This window comes from Myiozetetes cayanensis, unplaced genomic scaffold (assembly GCF_022539395.1).
Source record: "Myiozetetes cayanensis isolate MyiCay16 unplaced genomic scaffold, myiCay2020 scf5-8, whole genome shotgun sequence".
Classification (NCBI taxonomy): domain Eukaryota; kingdom Metazoa; phylum Chordata; class Aves; order Passeriformes; family Tyrannidae; genus Myiozetetes; species Myiozetetes cayanensis.
The window spans coordinates 33,817,100-33,839,738 of record NW_026087742.1 but is presented as its reverse complement, the minus strand read 5'-3'; the positions used below and the strand labels follow the sequence as shown (position 1 = coordinate 33,839,738).

General features: G+C 43.7%; 1 protein-coding gene across 2 annotated transcripts; it reads right to left on the bottom strand.

Annotated features, from left to right (window-relative positions):
• Positions 1-9,910: 9,910 nt before the first annotated feature.
• Positions 9,911-18,172, bottom strand: PRSS23 (serine protease 23). 2 transcript variants are annotated; one of them, XM_050332329.1, is made up of 2 exons: positions 18,035-18,172; positions 9,911-13,119 (listed from the first exon to the last, which is right to left on the bottom strand). In XM_050332329.1, the coding sequence occupies exon 2, from the start codon at positions 13,104-13,106 to the stop codon at positions 11,988-11,990; it is 1,119 nt and encodes a 372-aa protein (XP_050188286.1). In that variant the 5' UTR covers positions 13,107-13,119; positions 18,035-18,172; the 3' UTR covers positions 9,911-11,987. The 2 variants fall into 2 exon arrangements, with proteins under 2 accessions (XP_050188286.1, XP_050188287.1); XM_050332330.1 differs by lacking the exon at positions 18,035-18,172 and adding an exon at positions 17,020-17,445.
• Between the last annotated feature and the right edge of the window lie 4,467 nt (positions 18,173-22,639).

Below are 22,639 nucleotides of genomic sequence, written 5' to 3'. Positions count from 1 at the left end.
AACTATTGCCTTTGAAGAATGTCCTCACTGCACATGCTCAAACCTTTTATTTTTATCCCATGTGCTCAAACAATTTACACCCATGAGAGTCTGCTGCTAACCAGAGCCTGATGTTAACCTGACTGCAAAGGCATCAAATCCACCAACCACCACACCTATGCGACTGCTCCAGTTGAAGACAGCAGGGACAAACCTTGGCTTTCCCAATGATGAAGAGCAATGGCTCGTGTTGGAACCAAGGGTTGGGATCTGCTCTGCTCTGGGTGACTGGGTCTCCCAGGAGCACTGATAAAGCATCATTATAATTCAACGTGGAAATGCTTAAGATAGGAGTAGGAAAAGGGAAAGTGGGCAGGTGGAAATTTGGGATTAGGAAGAAGAAATGACAGATAAGTTGAGAAGGATCTAAATTTCCATGTGAGACTGTGACTTGGAGAATCTGATTCACTACAGGTAGTCAAGGATGCAGATTTGTACTCAATACAGAGGTGACATAGAGGCTGAAGAAGGGAATGAGTGGCCAGGATATCCTCCTCTCCTATTTTGGTAGGGAGATGAGGAGCCAGCTCAAAACAGTGGTGACAGAAACCAGCCCAGGTGAAGGGATGAGCTTAAAAAGAGCAGAAAAAGCCAGTAAACAGATAACTGACTGTGACAGAAGATGGGATCTGGACTAAGAAGACTAGTGAGTGAGCCTTACAGAAAGCTTTTGAGTTCACTGTCCTGCCCACAAAATTTGCAGCATTAACTTTGGTTAATGTTTCACATGGGCAGGGGAGGAGTGTTTCCCACTGAAACAGTGCAGGGTTGGAGAAGTGTTCTGGTATGGCACATTCACAGCAAACCTGTGAACCATGACTTCATGATTTTAATCTCTAATGCTTTCTTTTTTTCTGGTTGGATGGACATTTTACTGATTTATGGAACAGCTCCTCCCTATGGTAGACAGGCTGTCTCCAGGCAGAGGCCAACTCTTACCTGTCTCCTTGTCTAACACTTTTTATAGACACCTCTTGACTTAATCTGAGAAGCTCTTGGTGTTTGGGCAGTCATCAGTCAAGAGAAAGGGCTGAATGTCACGAATCACTTTGTGGATAGAAGGTGATGCTCTAGAAGTTGGATACCACAAGACATGAATCCCATGCATTTTAAGAGATCAGGGTTTTGTTTTCAACTTGCTGGTGTTTACACCACACAGCAGCTGGTGGATAATTCCATTTTCTACATGAAAACAGTCCTTGGGCTTGACGCTTGGGCTTGACACTTTGTGTGATGCAAAACTTTGATTTTGTTTGTGAAAAGGTTTCTCTCTTATCATTTGCCTCTTTTTGAGGATGGATAGCATCCAAACGCATTCTTATCTTCCTTCTCTTCCTTGGCTGGGCTTCCTCATGCCCATTGGTATTTGAAGAGTTGTTCAACACTCCAAAGGAAACAGAGCCAGCTTTGTTTCCAAGCTCCTATTACTCACCTTTTTTATCTCTTAGCTAAAAGCTTTAATGGATCTGTTTTGCTGAAGCATTTAAGGTTGGAGGCTATGAAGAACTTCAAAGGTGTTTAATAGCAGCTTTGTCACTGATGTTGTAGAAAGACCACATAGCTTGATTAAAAGTAAACTCTGCTCACAACACTGCATGGAACTCTGTTGATCTATTTTTACTGCATCACAAATAAAGCTGAGGAGAGGGGAAATCCCACTGACTAACAGGATGTGCGGGAAGAAGGAGCATATCTCCCTTCTGTATTATCCAGGTACTCATTAACTCCCTGATAACCAGTTTAGACAACACAAAGTGGAACGTCTCCAGCACCAGATGGTAGTGATGAGGAAGAATGAGGAGTGCAGCAGACAAGATAAAACTTGGCAGGAAAATATGCAGAGGAATTTCTGTTCATTAGGGCAGAGATTGGAATCTGAGAATCCTAAGTTTTACCATTCCTTTGTTGTCAGGAAGTGTCTGAGAAGTATAAGAACAAAGAGAACTCCTGTCCCTGGCCACACAGTTGGCCCATCCTCAAAATACCAAACCATCTAGTGATGCAGTTTCTGCTCAAGGGATGGAGTGTCTGTGGTATAACACCATGCTCCACGTGTGCTGCTGACCAGCATAGGTACCAGATGGATCCCTGTAAAGCAGTCCAAGTTTGCAATCTCTGAACTCTTCCAGAGTTCAGGAATGTGAGGATCCTCTTGGGCCATGCAGCTTTAAGTCAAGGATCACATACACGGATGAAGCTTCTTAATTAAACACTTCCATGTGCTTTCCCCAGTGTGTCCCAGAGAATTATAACATAGCTTCATTCTTTGCTGCACAAAACATTCTTGTAATATTTTTTTAATAAACAAGAGGCAAATTTGGGCTGTAGTAGTGTGAAAGGCTGATTAAGAAATAATCAGTTACCGTTATCCTTCTGGATGCATGAAAGTAAGTCATCATAATGAGGAAAGCATTTTCCAAACAAATGGGAAAAGCATTTTCCCTCTTTGAGTGAAGTAGAAGAACTTTATTGACAAGGATCCTATGTAGGCTTTCAAACACTCACTGTGTAGACAGACAGATATTTTTGGAATGCATCTCCTGATGAGATATTAGGGCTGTTATTAATTCTGCCTGTCATTTTTACTGAAAGCCAAACAAACTGCATATAGTATATGAAAAGCAAATGTAAACCTTCAGTGGCAAGTAGCACAGGAACCCCAAGATCAAAGCAAGCCATGCTTTCTCTTTGACATGCCTTGTAATATACCATGTTCTGCCTTGGTAAGAATATATAGCAGGCACATTTGCACTAAGCAGCAAAAACATGCAGAAAACTCAGCATTTGCAGATTTTGATTTCCCCGTTTATTAAAGAATGTAGTAGCAATGGCCCTTGGTTGCCTGTGAAACGTTGTGAGACCTGAAGCCACCATACGCATTTAATTCAGACTGATCATGCAAAATAGTTCATTAAATCCTGCGGCCTATTTTCATTTCATCTTCAAATTACAGATCTTTCACAAAAGCAAGTGTATGTTACTGGGCATATGGTTTCCTGTGGATTGCACCTCAGCAACAGGACTTCTGGAAAAAAATAAAGCACTTGAAAGCCCATGATTAAGTGAAGGTGACAGTGTTTGGTACCAATCTAACAAGAAGTTTCCCTGCACATAAGTTCCAATGCTGCAATTCTTACTGTATCACTAGAAAAAATATTATTGTGGAAATTTGGGAGCAGCTAACAACAGAGATGAGCAAAACAAAACCCAAACCAAAACAAGCCAAAAATTTGCTGTGGAAGTACCTTAGTCAAACCTAAGAGTGATCAAACAGGATTTTCTCAGGTCAGACGGGTATATGACTCTGGTTGTTGCACTGTGATGATGCTGGAAAACACAAGTCCCAGCTGGATGCTAAGCAGCTAAGACTATTCAGGTTGCTCCTGTTGCCCCTTGGCAGAGGAAACAGGGTCCTCACAGCTGCTGGCTCATTCCAGGTCACACCTGCGTGCTGGAGATCCCTCCAAGGCTCTGGCAGAGGCAAGGTGGTGATAGAGGGAACCGTGACCCTCTCATCAGCAACAGTTCTGAAAGAGTAGGGGATTGTGTGACCTAGTGCTGATGATAATCCCAAGTTTGAATCCTGATTCAACTCTTCCACTCAGATAAACAAAATATTCCACACCCTAAACAGAGGATTTCTAAGAAAGCCTTCCATTGACTTGACTTCACATGTTGTTTTGTGATCTTTCCAGATTGCAAGAGTCAAAACTGGGAGGAAAAAGAGGGCAACACTTTTCTTTTTATGGGGTAAAAGAAAAGAATCTTCAATTTCCAGATGTCTCACAGCCCCTTCAAGTGGAGAGGAAGACATTATGACAGCAGATTTTATGATTCTTGGCTTCAGAATCACATCAAAATTGTGTTTTATCTGACATCAAAAGAACAAGCTGTTTTATCACCATGATGATGCTAAAGATCTTGCATCTGCTCAGATTAGTAACAATGCAAATAAGGCAGCTATAGAATAAAAAACATCCCTTTTATGTCCTTAGGCTTTATCTGTGGTTTTTCAGCTTCTAAATAATCAGCTCTATGAAGAAAGAGAACCAACACAGTGTTTATGTTCTGGATTAGAGTTTAAGAAAAAATGAATGTATACAACCTTTTCCTAGGCCTGAAACCTAGATAATTTTGAATTTTTTTTCTGATATGACCCTCAATTATTTTGATAGCATTACACTAAAAGCTATGCCCCAAAATTGTAATCTTAATTGCTGTGGGATTTTTTCATGTGAACATTAAAATAAAGATTAGAGTGAGCATGATGAAATAGGCCATCTATTTTGCATGTAATTTTTCTTAGCATTGCTCAAGCATTAATTTAATTTTACTAATTGGTTTTGGTGGACCTCATCTAACTAGATTTCAGTAAAGCAATTAAAATGGTGCCACAGAGGGAATTATTAACAAAAGTTTCTGGCTGAAGCAGAGACAAAAGGTGCTGAAAGGGGAAGTGTCAGGGTAGAGAGAGGTTACAAGCACAGCTTCTCAAGCATCACTCTTAGCCGGTCTGAACTAAATACCTTCACCAGCAACACTTGCCCAAGAAGAAGGAGCACATTCATGAAATTTGCTGATGACATAAAGCTGGGAAGAGCAGCATAATGTCTCACAGGAAGAACTCAGGGAGCCGATTACTGAAAAATACCCTAAAGATATTTCATTATACAGAGCTTAAGGTCATGTACTTAAAAGGGGATTGTGTTTCCTGAATGAGGTCTGGTGGAAACAAGGAGACATAAAGTCTGTTTTTATTGTGAGATCTGGGAAACGGGAATTTCTGAAGTGGATATTTCCGCACTACCCACAAGCTTGAGTCCAGCCTAGGTAGTCAAGGTTTTTAGTGCTGGCAAGAACAGCAGTAGCCATAGGTACTTCAAAAAAAAAAAAAAAAAAAAAAAAAAAAAAGAAGAGTATTTCTAGGTACCTGTTTGTAATCAGTTACTTAAGTGGTACCACGGACTGAACACCTCTCAGCTTCTTTCAAGTTTTTCTCTCAGTTTTTATCAATCTTCCCATTAGATAAGTACTTCCCACAGGAGGCAGGTGGCAGGTATTGAGCGGTTCATCCTTAAAGGTGAGAGTGTGGCAATCCCTCTCCTCCTCAGCTGTTTCCAGAGATATCTCTGGGCATGGGGAGGGGGCCTGCTGAGCAAAGCTGCCCTCCTCCCACCCATAGAGCTCAATCAACCTAGCTCTTTACCTCAGGGAAACGACTTTCCAGAGTTTTTTTTGCACATCTGATGTGTTCCCAGCATGAAGGGTTGCTTTTCTGCCACCCACACACTCTGGAAAAGTCTTTCCTGCCCTTTCATTGCCCACAATGATCCCTCAGAAGAGCTGACTGGAGAGAAGTGCTCCCACACGAATGGTGACATTTAAGCCATGTGGCAAATCCCTTTGCGCACCAGTCCTGCTCCCACCCAACACAATAGCAGCCTTGGTGGGTGCGGGATGAAGCCCAGTGTGACATTTTCTTCCACCCCACGCTTCTTTGCTGAGTGAAGCTTTTGTGAGACAGTGGAGGCCAGAAAACCCCTGTGGCTCCACCTGTTTCTGTAAGCTCTGGTCCCACGGTCGGCTGACCCTTTGCTGCAGTGGTGAGAACCTCCTCACATCCTCCTTGGCCCACCAACAATGAAACAAGTCCCCAATGTCCTCCATTCAGAGAGAACAAACTTGTAATTAATTCAGGAAAAAAACAAGACTTTTGGACAAGAGAATTTTGTTAAATGCTGTTGATAAGATATAAGGTCATCTTCCAAGCATGGGACATAATCCTCATTTCCATGGGGACCAGAACATAGGAGGAAAAATTAACTGAAGCAGGGTATTGGAAATTCATTAGAAAAAGAGTGTTTTCTATGAATGGCGACTAATAGAGACTAAATCTTTGCTGAAACATCCTGATTTCAAAAGCGTTTTTATCAGAAAGGATTCTTTGACCCAGGTGGAAATTTTTGGTCAAATCGAGTGTGACTTCCCTGTCCCAGAATGACCAGAACAGCCAAGCAGCAGGAAAGCAGAAACTTACTAGTTGAATAGGTTTTCTTGAGTGCACCTTATCCCCTCATTTTTAAGGATCTCCATTCTTTTTCATCACAGGAAACTTTATTTTCCAAGGATGGGCAGGAACAGAGAAAGGATAGAGAAACTGGGAAAACAGCTAAAAGGAACCATTTTCTAACTAGCTCAGGTTCAAACTCATCCAAAACATCCCATTTAAATGTACCTCTTTCTGTATGATGACAAATATAGCATCATAGAATCATACAATAGTTTCAGTTGGAAAGAACCTAAAAATCATCTAGTTCCAAATCCCCTGCCATGGGCAGGAACACCTTCCACTAGACCAGCTTGCTCAGAGCCCCATCCAACCTGGCCTTGAGCACTTCCAGGAATGGGGCATCCACAATTTCTCTGGGCAACCTGTTCCAGTGCCTCACCACCCTCACAGTAAAGAATATTTTCTTAATCTCTAATCTAAACCAAATCTCTTTTCGTTTGAAGCCATTCCCCCTTGTCCTATCACTACATGTTCTTGTAGACTCTCTCTATCTTTCTTGTAGGCTCCCTTCAGGTACTAGAAGGCACAGTAAGGCCACCCTAAACCCTTCTCTTTTCCAGGATGAACAATCCCAATTTTTCTTGCCCTTCCTCAACTTCAGTTCGGAAGCCAGACTTTATGTTAGATGAGCCTTGACCAAACTTTTGCAAATGTGAACATTTTTCTGGTCTTCTGATGTGTCCATAGCAGTAAACACATCTGGCTTCAAAGACAAAGGGATGCCAAAAAATAATCTAAATCATCATTAAATTAACTTTTTAATGTATGCAACCTCTGGAAAATCATCAAATCTATGATAATGTAGCATAGAACGGTTAGAGGAAGTTGTTCAGGACAAGCAGAAACAAAATATTATACTTTTCTGCTTATCACTTCTACTTATTACTGCTGTCACTCCTGTATGAACTAACAACCTCCATAATCCCAATCAAAAGTCTTGAACACTCTTCTGTTGGATTTGGTCCTCACCAAATCAGCATGAATTTCCAAAACTGAAATGACTGCAAACAAGCAAATGTCAGTTAACATGTATCAGATATTTTCATTATATATGCTATTTAAATGGAGTATTTTATTTCATGACTATTTGCTTGGTGAGCTAATAGAAGTGTTTAACTTCTTGTAGATCTCTGCTGATGCATACGTATCTTTTGAAATGGAATTTATCGTAAAAACAAAAAAACACAAAACAAAACATTGTCCATTAAGCTTGAAGATGAGCATACACCATCTGCCCTTGAGCCACAAGTACTTAATTACTATTAGAGATCTTCAGATAAAAAAAGCAGCATAAACCTGTTTCATGGCTCAACCTATGCCCATTTAGTTAAAAATCAATCCACACCAAAAGCACCACCGATAATTTTATTGTGGGAATAATCAGTGTTGATAATAGCGTCTGGAGCATGTTAAGATGTTTCTCCTCTCCTGCATAATCATTTACCTATAAAAGTGCACAGCACCTTTGCCAGCAGGCACAAAGCACGTGCAGCCTAACAGTCACCATGTGAGACAGGGAAAAACATCTTCTGGGAGGAAAAGATGGTTCCTAATGCTTATTTCACTGTCACTCTTCTCTTGTGTACTTATTACACAAGTGACAGTCTAAATTTCTCATCTGTGTTGCACACTGGCTTCAGAGTTGGCATCGGGAGAGATACTCATTTGAAGAGACTTAATTTACTTACTTCATCTCTTGAAGTTTTTCTTCTGTACCTAGTAGAACAAGGAATGGAAACTAACGCTATTATTTATAAAAGCCCTGAACACATGCACATCCACACATGTCCATATATACACAGCAACCCATCCAGTAGGAATCCTGCTCCTCTGATACAAATCACATTGCCCTTCTCTGCTGCTCTTCTCCGTCCATGCTTCCTTTTTACTCCTGGAAAGCAGAGAAGTTTTTACCCAACACACTTTACCCACTCACTGAAAGCTTCTCTTCTCAAGGCCTGTACACATTGCCTTGGCACGCTACCAAAGCCCACTAACAAATGGCAGATTAAGTGGAAACATGGAAAAGAATTTCAAGCATGTATTATACTTGCTTGGGGTTCAGCATACAACTTTAGGACGAGGGCTGCCGTCTAAACAGGCAGGCCTGGGAATTTAGTTGCAAAACAATTACAGATGCAAGGCAAACATCTTTCCTCTGAGAAAGAAACTTGATGATATTCTGCAGCCTTCAGTAGGTTAAGTTCAGTGTGCGCTGGGGAAGAGCTCGGCAGGGTCTGTGTTTTCTCGAGACCTCAGCTTCCATTTCCAGCACTGTTCTCCAATGAAGTAAAATTCTCCCTATGTCAGCCTCTTACAGATGCAGGAGCAGATTTTAATCCTTTCCATTCACGGCCAAAACAGCCCCTCAATATCCATCTACTGTCTAGCCTTCAGATACAAGAATAATGAGGCATTTCACTCAGTTCTGCAGGTCATTGGCAGTCACCAGTTGGACAATGAAATTTCAAGTGTCATGTCTGTACATAATTTAGCTACTTGTGTTTCCTTGATGAGCATTATTTTGACTGCATGGCTATATTTCTCACAGTTTGAAATTCTGGTTTTAAAGGAACCCTCTTCGCAGCATGAAAGCAACTATCCTCAGGATGCGATTTCCAAACCTGCTTAGCAAGGCCCAGCCCCACTTGGAATGCATACACTGGCAAAATTACCACCAAATCCGGTAGGTAGAGGAGAAACTACGCTGAACTTCAGCACAATTCTGTGCTGAGATTTCCTTTTCTTTCCAAAACAATATGGAATGTTTGCGCAGGGTGTACATTGGAAAGGAACTCTCCCACTCCTGATTATACTAAACTTCCTGCATACTTAAAAAAAAAAACAAAACCACACAAAACCCCCAAAAACCACCTTACTCCCATTACTCTAGAGGAAATGGCCTCAATTAGTGCCATGGGAGGTTTAGAATAGATATGAAAAAAAAATTTCTCCACGGAATGGGTCATCAAGCACTGGAACAGAGTACCCAGGGAAGCAGTGGAGTCACTATCCCTGGAGGTTTTTAAAAGACATGTAGATGTGGCACTTAGGAACAAGGCTTAGTGGTCAACCAGGCAATGTTTAGAGTTGGCCTTGATGATCTTTAAGATCTTTTCCAAGGTAAATGGTTCTGTGATTCTAGGAAAAGTTCTCAGCCTACACTCTAACAGAGTAGTTGAGAACACAGGATCAGTGGGTGGGAAATATGTCCAATAAATCAGGACTGACGTTCTCAAGCCCAAATGATGTAGTGTGCACACCCAGATGTCAGGAAAGTTTGTATGGGTAGCAATTTCAAAATGAGAAAAATTTCTGCATCCAGCTTTTCTCTAAAAACTGTGGGTCTCACTGTTAGCCTCAGAGGAACTTTTTTCATACTGCATCAACTAAAAGAAAAAGAAGATGGACCGACCTCACTTATGACCTTATACTGACTGGGTCAAATTCCTCCAGAGTTTATTTACCCTAAAGTTCATAAAAACAATGTGGCTTTTTAGTCTAATAGATTATTTTGAGCTCTAACTAATCAGAGCTCATGACTGGCTCTGAATCTGCAATTGCTAAGATTGATTATTACCATCCAAAGGCACAAAGTAATTAAGCCTACCAAAACACAAAACAAAAAAAAAAAAAACAACACCAAAACAAAAATCCCTAACAGATGGGAGCAAAAGAAAATCGAAGGAAAAATAAACAGCACTGAGAATTTTAATGAATCTGTATCTGTCTTTACAGGTAAGTCGCTGAAATGATATTGAAAGTGCAACCCAGTATAGTACAAATACAAGAATGTCTTCATTGAAATTCCATAACTTTTCTTTATTCACTGTGATACATTCAAACAAAAGTGCTCCAGATAACAGCCATAGAATAAAGGAAATTAAAATAAAAAGGCAGGAAAAGACCATCAGATACATATGGTGATTATTCATATTTCAAAGCATTAGTAACTGCTTGTATCTGAGTGCACCAAAAGCCCACGAGGGTCCACATTTTTTATGCTGCTTCTATAAAAATAATAATCATAGGCAGCTCTAGTAAAAACGTTTTTCAGAACTAGAGCCAAAGCCACCACAAAGATAAAGCACCATCAGGCATATGTTTACAAATGCCACAGTAATTAGTAGAGTGTAAAAAAGGCTTTGCTGAATTAACATCTTCCTTATATTTGTATAGCATAGGGAAGCTCTGCTTAGATTCTTTCCTTCCCAGCTTTGTCATTTCGCAGCAAGGACTTGCATTTGCCCCACAACACTAAGCACCACGGGCAACTTGGTAAGCTTCAGGAGGCACGTGAGAGATGGGTGGAAGGGAAACTGGAACGGGAGCCAGTGTCTATCCTCCTATTTAAAAAAATAATATTGGCATGGCCGCATGTACTTAACCAGGTTACTGCAATACAGTGGCACAATCCACCAGAGAAACGCTGTTTGTACAGACCACGTTGACTTCCCAATGCTGTTTGCTGAGCTGTGGTATTTGGTTGCACTGGTTTTACCTATTAAAGACAGTCCTTGTTTTAAACTTTAATTCTGCTACAGCAAAATTGTAAGTCACTGCTATCTATAAGAGACAGTAGAGGATCACTTCACAGCAAACTAAGGCTGCATCCTACAATGTGGCTCTGTTCCAGCTGCAGATTTACTGAACTGTGCATTTGCCAAGAATTATTTGTAACTCAACAGTTTGATGGGGAGGAGAATTCCTACCCCAAACAACACAAGAAACGTAAATCAAGATGCCGTACAAATTACATGTCAAAGGGATATGGCTGAGAGAGACTTCTAAATCTAGGGTCCCTCTACCTGGTGTGTTATTAGGTAAAACAGCAAGGATCTTCAACAAATAGGGGAAAAACTCAGTAGAACCCTTGTCCTGCTCTCTCCTTTACATGCTCTGCAGGCAGCAATTCAGACAGCCAGCAAGACCAAAGACAGGCTTCCTCTCTGAAAATCTGAGTTGATGACATGAGATTTTCCTTTAAAAGTAAGAATATAAGAAGGAAAATAAGTAGGTCATAAGCAGAAAAGCTTCTGTCCCCACATGCTTTCAATAATAGTATATTCATAGGGATCCTCCTAGGTGTAAGGCTATGCCCCAGCTCCTATAGATTTAATCCCACATGCAATTTGTGTTTCCCAAAGCAGGACACAATGGCACTGTTCGTTTGACCAACATCATCTTCACAGTCAAATCTTTGCAACATCAAGGTCTGTTTGCTCAAAAACCATTTTTCTTAACTATGTTACTAATATAGTGTCAAATCACTCAGACCAAAAGGAAGTTAGAAGTGTTATGTGGTTATTTACCCTTCACGCTATTTGTGTGGCATTCATCTCCCACGGCGCATGCCTTGCCCTTTTCACACTCCCTTTTCTCATGCAGGAACACAAAGCTTTAATGTTTGGGTTGCAAACACCATTAAATGCCCCTCTTCAGCCCCCAACAGCATAGAAATATTTTCTTTTAAAAGTTCAGATCAAAGCATTTCTACTAATCCTAGGATTTATTAAAACAAACATTGTAGGCATGAGATAGTCAACAGTGTCCCTTTTACAAGATTCTTTGGAGACGGTTCTGTTTTCATACTGTTTACTGATCCGCCCCTAATTAATCTTCAGTTGCTCAGCTGCAAATTCAACAAGTCCACCTGCTCCTTCCCCACCCAGCAGACGTCTTTTCTCCCCAGTTTCAAGCTGTAATGATAGCACCACACAGTCCCTGTCCTAAGAACAAGGTGGTTGGCTTGAAAAGCTACATATCACCTCCCAATGTTACATGATCGCATCATACACATTTGCAGCACAAGTCTAGTCTTTCCTCAGATGAGCAATTAAAACCAGTCATTAAGTGCTTTCAAGGAGTTTCATTGTCTTTATCCTTCCCTGCAGTCAAGGTAGTTGCCTTTGATCCAGTAACAGATCTGTGCGTATTTGAGGGGTGTGATGCGAACAGCTACATTGAAATCCTGTGGGGTGCCATTCATGTCCACCCACTGATGGCCTGAAAATATACCAATAATTTTACGCTCCCACTTGTGATTCTGCCTCTTCCACATCCTCACATACACCCCAGATCCACTTGCACCCGGCTGGGCATCGCACTGCTGGTACAACAGGTCGTATGTTTCATCTTTGACATCACAGAAACGGTAAACCAGGTTTCCCGGACGATCATTGTCGTAGCCAGAGAAGTGAATCCTCCCTCCAGGCAAGTGTCTGGCTGGTGGGCTCACACCTATCTTCATAAACTTTCTTTTATGCGGCTTCTTCAGCTCCAGCAGGGCATAGTCATAATCCATGCCAATGTCATTGGCATTGCCTTTGATCCATCCTTTGGGGACATGTGTCCGTTTCACGCGAATCCACTGGAATTTCATTTTCTCAGGCATTGCTGAGTTGGTGATGTTGGCCCCTTTGCTGCCATCTTTATGTTTGGGCTTTAGGAACCCCACCCGCAGTTTCTGAGCGCCTTTGACATAACTCTTGCCATCATGGATACAATGAGCGGCAGTAAGAACATGCTTTTCGGCCACCAGAGTCCCCGTGCAACCTGTAGACAGCTTCACCGATGTAGAGAACGGGTAATTCAACAAGAAGTCTTTCCCAAAAATGCTAAACCTGCTGTCATAGCCATAGATCTGCCTCTTAGTTCGAGATTTGCCTTGAGACCCATCAGCGCTGTTGCTCAGAATATATATGCCCACTTCAGTTTCAGTGAGGCTACCATTAGCATACAAGGTTTCATAGGACAGGTAGTGCTTCACTTCTTCGTAAGTTGGCAGCGGAGAACTTTTGTGGCATGCTGGGCCACAGGGAGACACCACTTCCAGTCTGGCTTCAGCATCAAACTGTGGTTTGTCCAAGTTCAGGGTAGACTGCGGCAGGATAACAGGAACTCTGTAAGACGGCCAAGTTGGCTTCCAGTGAGAACTGGAGGGCATCACATCTTTAGCAGCACACAAAAGGAGGATTAAAGTGGACAAGCCTGCCATTCTGAATGCCCGTCTGTGGAAAGTAAAAGGAAGTACAGTTATTCACCCAAACATATTGCAAGATTAACCTACCTTGCTAAGTAATGGCTTGCTAACCAAGAACAAATATAATAAGGGTCAAGCGATTTGAATGGAGTTAACTTACATTAAGTAGCTCAGATTTCTCGGTGTCAAACTAATGCCTTAACCTGTACCTTGAAACGAGTGTCCCAGGATAACACTGAAATACAGGGCATTTAACCCTGTGAGCCACCAACTCTCAGCTGACATCAGGGGGAAGTTACAGTATTTGTCTTCACATGGTGTAAAGAAAATTCAGACTCCATGCAAATCCCTGCACTCAGAAACCAGAGCTCCTGCAAAGAGTAACTGAGTCTGCCCTCAGCTAGATTAGAGCATTCTCTGAAAGCTCCCCCCTACTCTCTGACTCTGCTGAAAGAGGTCCTAAAATCTCTTCGCACCATTTGCTGTCTCAGTCAGAGGCATCAAGCTGATGGTAGGGACAGGTGGGTGGACAAAGACAGTGACCTGACAAGGGCTGGGTTGCAGAACATGACCACATGGGAGACTCGCTTCCCCTTGCAACTCACACCAGAGGAAGGTTTCTGCTCCATGTAGCATTCACTCTCCCCTAGGCTGACATGAGAAAGGGTGATTCAATTACACAGGGGCAGCTAATGAAGGAAGATTACAATTCCTGAGGGAATTTTCAGTTAACATACTGGCTTATTGCTTTATAAACTCAATTAATTAGAAATGCAAACCAACCCCCTCTGAGCACAGGGAGGCAAATAGGACTGTAAATGTGTTTATGAACCGCAGGCAGAGCGCCTCAAACTGCAGAGAACAGCATGCACCAGTACCGTGTCAAGAAAATGTGTAACGTTAGTTTATTTGAAAATTAGCCATACAGCTGAATCGCTGCAGGAGGCATTGTGCCCTGGGCAAGAAGGCAGGCAGGATCTCCCTCACACAAAGATTATTCAAACAAAACTTCACAATTATGTTGAGCTTACACATATTTTAAACCCTGCTGAGGTTACACTGATCACAACTGCAGGATCATTCCTGAAATGCCTCAAATGAGTAAACCAAAGCAAATCATGCAGGAAATAACCACAGCTATCTAAGAATAAAAAAGAAAAATCCTTCTCTCCAATGCTTTTTGTAGGAATACTCCATTCCTAAGCTGCACCAAAAAAAACTTTGGAAGGTACAGAATGCTGAAGTCCAAAGGTGTCCAACTCAAATACTGGGCCTAGAACCTTAGAATTTTGGTAGCATTCTCTTTGGGAATGGAGGCTATCATTAAAGCACATAATGTTCAAAATACAAATGTACTCATGCAGGATATTAAAATATTTTCATTCCAAAAAACAGATGCAGGTGAACAGAGTTGATGTTACCGATACCCACAGAGGCAGGTACTGACTCTTCCAGAAGTGATCACACCTTTTGTTGGTAACTTTTTCATTAACAAACAGGACAATTTTAAAGGAACATATTTTCTTCTAGGTTAAGCTTTATAGAATGTGTTGCATTATACCTAAGAGGTGAGTCATGATGGAAAATGCAAGCCATTTTAAACATGAACCAGAACTGAGTAATTCTGGATGTCTCCAAATTAGAAAACACTTGGTATTCAAGGAAAACCACCAGCTCCTCCAACAGCAAAGACGTATATTGGATGTGGCTGCATTTTGCAAGTTATGACATGAGAGAGTTTGACATTGGCATAAGGGTGGCACAGGGAACACCTGCTCTATTATCAAATATGCTTGTATAGGAGTGATTGAGAAAACACAGGAAAAGAAGGTAACAGGGACAAATGATAGCACTTCATCCCCACAACAATATACACTGGCATAAGTCAACTGTTAACTGCCCTTCTTGTGTCAGTAAGGGCTGCATGCAGCAATGTTTACTGGATTCACAGTTAGAAGCTGAGAACAGGCTGAACCACAGTTATGCTGTGCATCAGGTACCCATTCCCGTCATTAAGAGCACATATTTCTAAGCAGTTTGCTCTCACCTGCTTCATATGAAAGTTATTCCCACAAATCACATTTGAAGCTTTCTCGATAGATGGAATCTCTTTAAATTGCACCACTTATGCCATTTCTTGGGTCTAAACCCCATTCATGCTAACTGAGCCAATGCTGGCTTTCGGCTGGTTTATTTAGCTGGCAAGGGAAAACTAGAAGCATCTTGTCAGTTGTTAACTGCACAAGCAGCAAGATTCCCTCGTGCCTGTCACCACAGCGACCTGATAAAGAGACTGTGTGCCCAAAAGCTTCTCTGCTTCCTCCAGGATTATCCTCCGGGCCGAGAAGAGAGACTACCTCTCCCTGCAACCTGCCCTCCCTTATCTCCCCACTATCACCACCACAGCAACGCCAGCACTGGAAAGGCAGATTTAGACAGCAGAGGGCAGCCGCCCTATGAAGAGAACAAGACAGGAGCTGGAACTCGAGTTGGTTCCCCCAAAAGGCTTCAGAAGATGGTATTTGTGTCTGTGCTGTGGTGTGTAAAGCAGTACTTACTCCACTTTATGTCTCTGGGCAAACCTTCCCACACCTCTCCCCTGCTGCTTCTGTGCTATAATCACATTGCAGCTATATGGGATAAAATGCCTTTACGTCAGTTACAGAACTTTTATTTAAAATGTTATTAAAACCTAACAATAAAATAGAGTTGTGAGTTTACACCTGAATAGAGAAGCTAAACAGTGCTCACAAACCAAGGCATTTATCAAAACTTTAATAATTATATCTCATCTGGAGACATAATAACTAGTACTAAATCAGCTCTGGACAGCAATAAATAGAGTAAATATGTCTTATTTACAACAAAATGCAACTTAGTACAAAGCACCTCTTTCTGTGTAGATTCTTTCTCTTCTAAAAACAGTAAAGCAGAAAAATGAAGGAATTGAAAAAGCAGTCTATAATTAAAGAGTGACCTTCCAGTAAGGCTCTTCTTTCTACTTTCTCTTTTCCTTTTTGTTTAAAACAAAACCAAAAAGCTGCAAAGAAAGCTAGGGTTAAAACTCTCTATGTTCATCTACTTACTTGTGGGTGACCCTAAAAGGTGTTCTCAAATTAAACAAACTGGTAAGAAGTGACTGCTGCACGGCTATCACAGAGCAATACTGAATGAGTTACGATGTGCTGCCCTACTGTAGTACTGCTCTCCTGTTTCTATTTAAACTGTGTCATAAACTCAATCCACCCTTTGACTCAGTACAAAGCCCTGCTCTGACATCCAGCCTAGGAACCCCCTAGAAGCGGTTTGTACATAATCACACTCGCTAATGGCATTAAAATTGTTTAGAGAATGGAAACAGTGACAGCTACCCCAGGGCTCCCCACGCCACTAAAATACTTTACAGACACATTTTCCTGCTTGCTGTGGGCACTCATGCCCCGAGATGGATGTTGGTGAAAGAAAACTGCCTTGTTCAGGATGGACATGCATCATTTTCTAATAAGCAAGTAATTTTTCTGCAAGAGTTCACTACTTCAGGGGTGGCTCTTGTAATAGATGGTTAAATAACAATAAATCTTGAATAATCCAGTATGAAAGCCTGTGAACCAAACAGTCTCCATTACATTTTGAAATGAAGAAACTTTTTCCACTGTGCTAGAAGCCAGAATGATTAACATAGCAAAAAAATGAAGAAAGGAAACCAAGACAGCAAGGGAGAAAAACCTGCCTCAAACCAAATTATAAAAGAGAACTAAATCACTGTCAGTGCTGTGCCAAAATACCTCTTCTGCTTTTCTTGGTCACAGAACTTGTTAAAACATAGCAAAAATAATTGAGTTGTGCCGAAGGAAGCCTTACTGCCTTCTAACATCTCTATTAACCTGCCTGCAATGCTGAGGGTGGTGTGAGGGTTATACTGCCTTACCTGCTTGACTGAGGGCTGTAGGAACAGATCTCTAGGAAAACGTGAAACGGACTTTGATATTGGAAGGCCAAAGGGTGTGTCTATTAACATATACACCGGGCACAGCAGGTATTTTGACACGTGTGTCAGCGACATGGACACATAGTGGAAAGGGAGAATAGTACGTGTTTCTAAGTCCAATTCCTATAGAATAATCTGACTGCCTCCTTTCTTTCTTCTCTCTCTTTCCTTGCATGTCAAGCAGCTTTGGTTTCACGGTACAAGAGCGAACTGCGCTGCAGGCGGACAGTGACGGTCAGTTTGAATAACGGGATAATCTGCAGGAAGGACCTGCATCCCCAGGACTACCAAACCACCCGAGTGACGGGGCAGCCGCGCAAGCGGAGTCCTGGCGGGATCTCACCGAACCGTCGGCTCCCGCTTGGGTCAGGGGGAGAACAACTGCCCCAAGCTCCAGCAACCACTCCACTGAAGAGCTCGTGTCATGTATTCCTTTAAAAAAAGCCGCCACAAAATACTAATGTTCTCAGTCACGGCGCGATGAATCGAAGTAGAGTACCGCAGCAGGGCACTACTCCTGACGCCTCCCAAGCGTGAAACGCAGCAAAAGAGAATTTTTTTACCGGCTGTTCCTTCACTCGCTGTCCTTTCAGAGTTGGTCCCCGGCAGCGGCGCCGGCGGACTCGCCGCGGGGACCGGCGGGGAGAGCCGCGTTCTCCCTTTTGTGGCCGCAGCCGCCGGGGAGGCGGCGCCGGGTGCGCTCCGGTGGATGCGAGCGGGGTTAAACATTAAGCCCCGCGGGGAGGGAGGGCTCGCCGCGGCCGGGACAGCGGCTCCCGCCGCCCGATCCCCGCACCACCGTGAGCCCCCGGCCCCGCGCCCGCCGGCAGGTGAGGGGTCGGCCGGGGCATGGTGGGGCGAGAGCGGCGCTCTCCATCCTCCCCGCCGCCCCTTTGTCCCCCGGGGCGACCCGCACCCCGCGGCGCCCTCCCGGCCGTGGGGACCCGCTACCTACCAGCTCCCCGCGGCTGCGGCGGCGTCTCCGGGAGCGGCTCAGGCAGGTGGCGGGGCCGGTGCCGGTCCCATCCCTCCCGTCGCCTCCTCGGGGCTCGGGGGCGCCTCCCCTCCCTCCCGCCGGGCGCCGGCCCTCGGCGGCGCGCTCCGAGCGGGGCGGGGCGGGGCGGAGCGGCGCCTCCCGCAGGTGGATCCTGCCGCTGGGTCCCGCCGATCCGTGTTCCCTTCCCTTCGCTCCGCAGCGCTCCCGGCGGTGCCGCCGCCGCCGCCCCTGCCCGCCCGCGGCCGCGGGGGCCCCGCCGCACCGCAGCGCACCGCGCCGCCCCTCCCCGGCTGGGCCGGCCCCGGCCCTCTGTGCAGCTTCCCCCGCGGGCCGCCGCCCCGGGGCACCCTGCGGGGCGTCACCGGCCTTTCTGATATTTTACTGCTGGTTTCGTGTATTTCTGGAAATAAACCATTTATTTTTCCCCCTTATTCCATGTTTTCGTTCGCCGTGCCCTGGCACTGCGGGCTGCTCAGGGGCTGCCGTACCCTCACGCCGCTTTGGGGGTGCGGCGGTGGCACCTCTGCGGCCCCGGAGGCGCCAGGCTCTTTGTCCCCAGTGTCCGCGTCCCCAAGCCCCTTCTCAGAGGGTCCCCAGGAGCCCCCTGTGAGCCCCCTGGGTCCCTCCTGCCGTCACAGGGTATCAGCTCCGGGAGCTCTGCGGTCAGTCACCCACGTTGCCTTATCAGGCAGATATTTGAGTTTAATTGTCAAACACATTCTTTGCATGGGTTTTAATTACTCATCCTTCTTGAATTCTTATAATGACATCTGGCAAGAAAAGAGGAAAACAGAGCCAAGAAGGCAAAAATCCTGCAATGTTTTAACTCCACAAGAAAAATCCACAAGTTTTGCCAAAATTCCCAGCTGATCGCCATTACCCCAGAAAGGAAATGTAAATTTCACAGGACTCAATTCATTGGCAGCCTTCTATTGACCTCTTCACCCTGTTGCTGCCCTTACAAAGGATGAGAAGGGCCTGAAGTACTGCAAAACCTCTTCCTCACCCATGAACCCTCTGTGAGAAGTGAAACATGACAAGAGCTTACATTCTCAGATATTATTTTTCTAATTTGCATTTACTTGGGCCTAGCACCAGCTCCTGTCTGAGTCTGCAGATTTAACCAAATGAGTGGAAAAAGCATGTGCTACCAAAATCATAACTACTCAGACAAGTCTTTCTCAACCGTGAATGACCAGAGAAGAACTGCAGTGTGAGGCAGAGGCCCCTGATGTAGAGGACAAGCTTCTCCAGCAGAAACACAGTTATAGAGAATACAACTGGGATTGAGGAAGGGCTGGTAAAACCAGTGCAGGTACTCTTGGCCCATGAGGGAATGACCATGCAACAGTGAGAAAGATATCTGGAGTACCAGCAAGCAGCTGACAAGTCAGGCTCTGGCTGCAGTACCATACTAAACACAGATCCCTTCCTGCTCTGGACTCTCTGTCTAGTTACCTCCCAGCTAGATGTGCAGGTACTGCTCAGAAACCTTGCCCTGTACACACACATCTGTTGTTTTGTATGTATGGAGGGGTTGGCCCATGCCCGTTAGGGGTGAAAATGTTGTGGGGTTTGGTTAGAGTGGAACTCAAGGGTGTGGCAGTGGTCCAGGGGGTTCTTAACTTTCTATGGACATGCAGCCTCTCGTGTCACAGCTACCATATGTGCTCCAGGGCCTTCCCAGCTTTCACAGGTCTTCCTGACTGTAGTAGGTCATCACACCAAATGAGGCCTTTTGATCACTTTTCTGACAAGGTACAGATTGCCTAGCAGTCACTTCTAGATGACTGCAAACCCTCTGCTGAACAATTCTCTATATGTCCCTTTTCTTCTTTATCTCAAATGTATCTGCCTTCCTGGATCACAATGTTGTTTCAAAGAATCTCAAAAGGGAGAAGGAATGAATTTTATCATGATTGTTTCCTACTGTATGTATTTCCCCCAATTTTTTATTTAGAGCAACTTTGAATAAATCCTGACTGACTAAGGAATGACTGTTTGATCTCCAGAGGCAAATTCAAGTAGACACAATCCTAGAAGATAAGATCCTAGAAGATAAGATATGATATGTTTGCAGCAGTCAAGGGAGCAGAGATACAAGTCAGTGCTAAGATATATATAGTGGGATTCACCTCACTTAACTGTGGGTGTTCGGGATGCCCTGAGCTATCCATGATACAATACAGGACTACAAATCTTCCCCACCTGGAGCAGCAGCTGGAAGGCAGTGCTGGAAAACATGAAGGCACCTCATCCAAAAAAAGTGTCTATGTAAATGTCCACAGTTAGAGACCTTCCACCAGTCTTCTCATAGTTTTCTGGAGTGTCTCTTTCATCCTGTGACTGACTGCTGTCTCTGTATTTCTCATTAGGGGAAAGGACAATCTTTTTGTGTTATGTTTATACAGCACCTGCTGCCTGGTTGTTGTACAGCACCTGTATTCCTCTAACACAGATTATAACTCTTCAAGGCCGAGTTGGACTGGGCTTTGTGCAGCCTGGTCCAGTGGAAGCTGTCCTTGCCCATGGGTTGAAACTGGAAGGTCTTTGAGGTCCCTTTCAACCCAAGCCATTCTATGATTATGTGATTCTATGAAGTGTGTTTCTATGTACAACACAGATTGATGAATAGGAACCACAAGGCTTGGTGTCTACAGGACCCCTCCTGAGAAAGAAAAATTAAAGAAAGTGTTGGGCAACATTTTTTTCACAACAAAAGGAGTGGAGAAGAATGTTCAGTTTGAAATTTAGTTATGAGGTCATGAGACATTTGGTTGCCATAAAAACTTCTGGGGTTTATTATTTTTAGGGCATACATTAAACCATAAGCTCAGAAAAGGCAATTTGACAGTTCGTCTGGTCTGTCTTCATGTCTGCCTTAAGAAAAAACCACTGTCCAGTTCTATACAGCAGCTGTAGACAAAATCTGATGTTTTAATTTTCTAATTGAAAACAGGGAAAAAATACTAAATATAGGTGTTGGGGTTTTTTCCCTGTATGTATAATTATTAAGAAACAAGAGCTCTGGTAAAATTGGGCTGCACAAGATTTTTTTAAAAGAAAGTGAAGTCTGAGGTCTGAATGCTACTGCGAGCCACTGTTGAGGCAAAGAGCAGTAAGTGGCAATGTACATAAGGGTGAAGAGATATTAGCTGTACTATATTGTCAAGTGATAACACACAGGCTGACTTTTCAGCACCTTGTGAGTAAGCTGAAAATGAAACAGTCTACAGGTGGGAGCCTTAATGAATGGCACTGTCAGGAGATAATTTCTCATGGTTGAAGAAATCTTTTATTCTGCAGGGAAGTGAAGTAACCTGGCATTATGGGCCTGTGCCAGATCCGCTGCAGACAATGGAGCGATTTCAGAGGCCACTGAGTCTGGAAGGAAGAATGACAACCCACAGTTGGCTCAAATGAGTCCCCCCCATTGCTCACTGCTGATGCAATGCAGCAGAAAAGTCCTTGGAGTTCCCCACTGCAGTGACAGCTCTCCAGCTGGCTCCCTCTACTTGCCCTGGGACACAGACCCCTGCTCACCGAAGCTGTTCCCAAAGTGCTTTTGAACTGCAGGAGAAAGAATTTAAAGGTCAAAACACTCTCTATCCCTTTGAAAAAAGGGTTTTTTTGAAGGCAATGATGATGCAGACTGGGACTTTGGAGGAGCAAGTCCTGTCCTCATCCCTGCCCCTACTTCAGTTCAGGACTTCAGAGAGGCTCTGCCGCTGTGATTCCCAAATCTGTGCAACAAGTGTGAGAGCATGTCCAACCTCAATGCAGTGTTATGATGATAGTTACAGTTGTGACTCTCCCATGACTAAATGCTGTGCTGACAGGAAGGGGGAGGGCAGACATTTGCCCCAGATGTGCAGCACCATAAGATGATACCACTCAGAGAGAAGGAACTCTCTTTCTCAGGTTCTCCCAGATTGTGGATGCAAGGGTGGTGAGTGTGGCACTTATTCCTAGTTCCCAGCAGCAAGAGGCTTTTACTGTCAACCTCTTAAAGGAAGTATACGAGGACTGAGAATCTGAGTTGTTTGATTTATGAAAAAGATTGCCAAGTGGTAAAACTGACGGCTGAATGTATACAATGTCCTTCCTGTGTTGGCAAAAATTTTGTCATCAGGAAGTGTGACACAATGGAGCAGCGTGGAGGACTCTATCGTAGATGATTCCTCTGCCCGAATAAAGACAAGTAAAAGCCAGTCATGACCACTCTAGGTTCCTTTTACAGATCTTTAGGGGCTTTCTCAGAGGGTGAGTTATTGCACCCTAAAATGGGATACAAGTTAGGCAGGAGAATTGTTCCACAAAAGCACTCATTTCCTTCTACTGTCTATTAGAAAAGGTTAAGTCTAACTTTCTGATGTCTACAGTTACATGAAATGAACCCCACTCACTGTTCCATCATCTTCCTAGGTGAATAGGGATATTTGAGCATCTAGCTGCAATTCTCTCAAACAGGAGAAGGTTTTCTACTGCACACTTCCACCTGTAGACTTAACTGCAAATAAAGAGCTTTGCTTGAGACAACTCAAGCTTTACAAAAAGTTTCTA

Excerpts from the sequence above, each read along its gene's own strand:
- PRSS23 (XM_050332329.1), bottom strand. The coding sequence starts at position 13,106 with ATGGCAGGCTTGTCCACTTTAATCCTCCTTTTGTGTGCTGCTAAAGAT.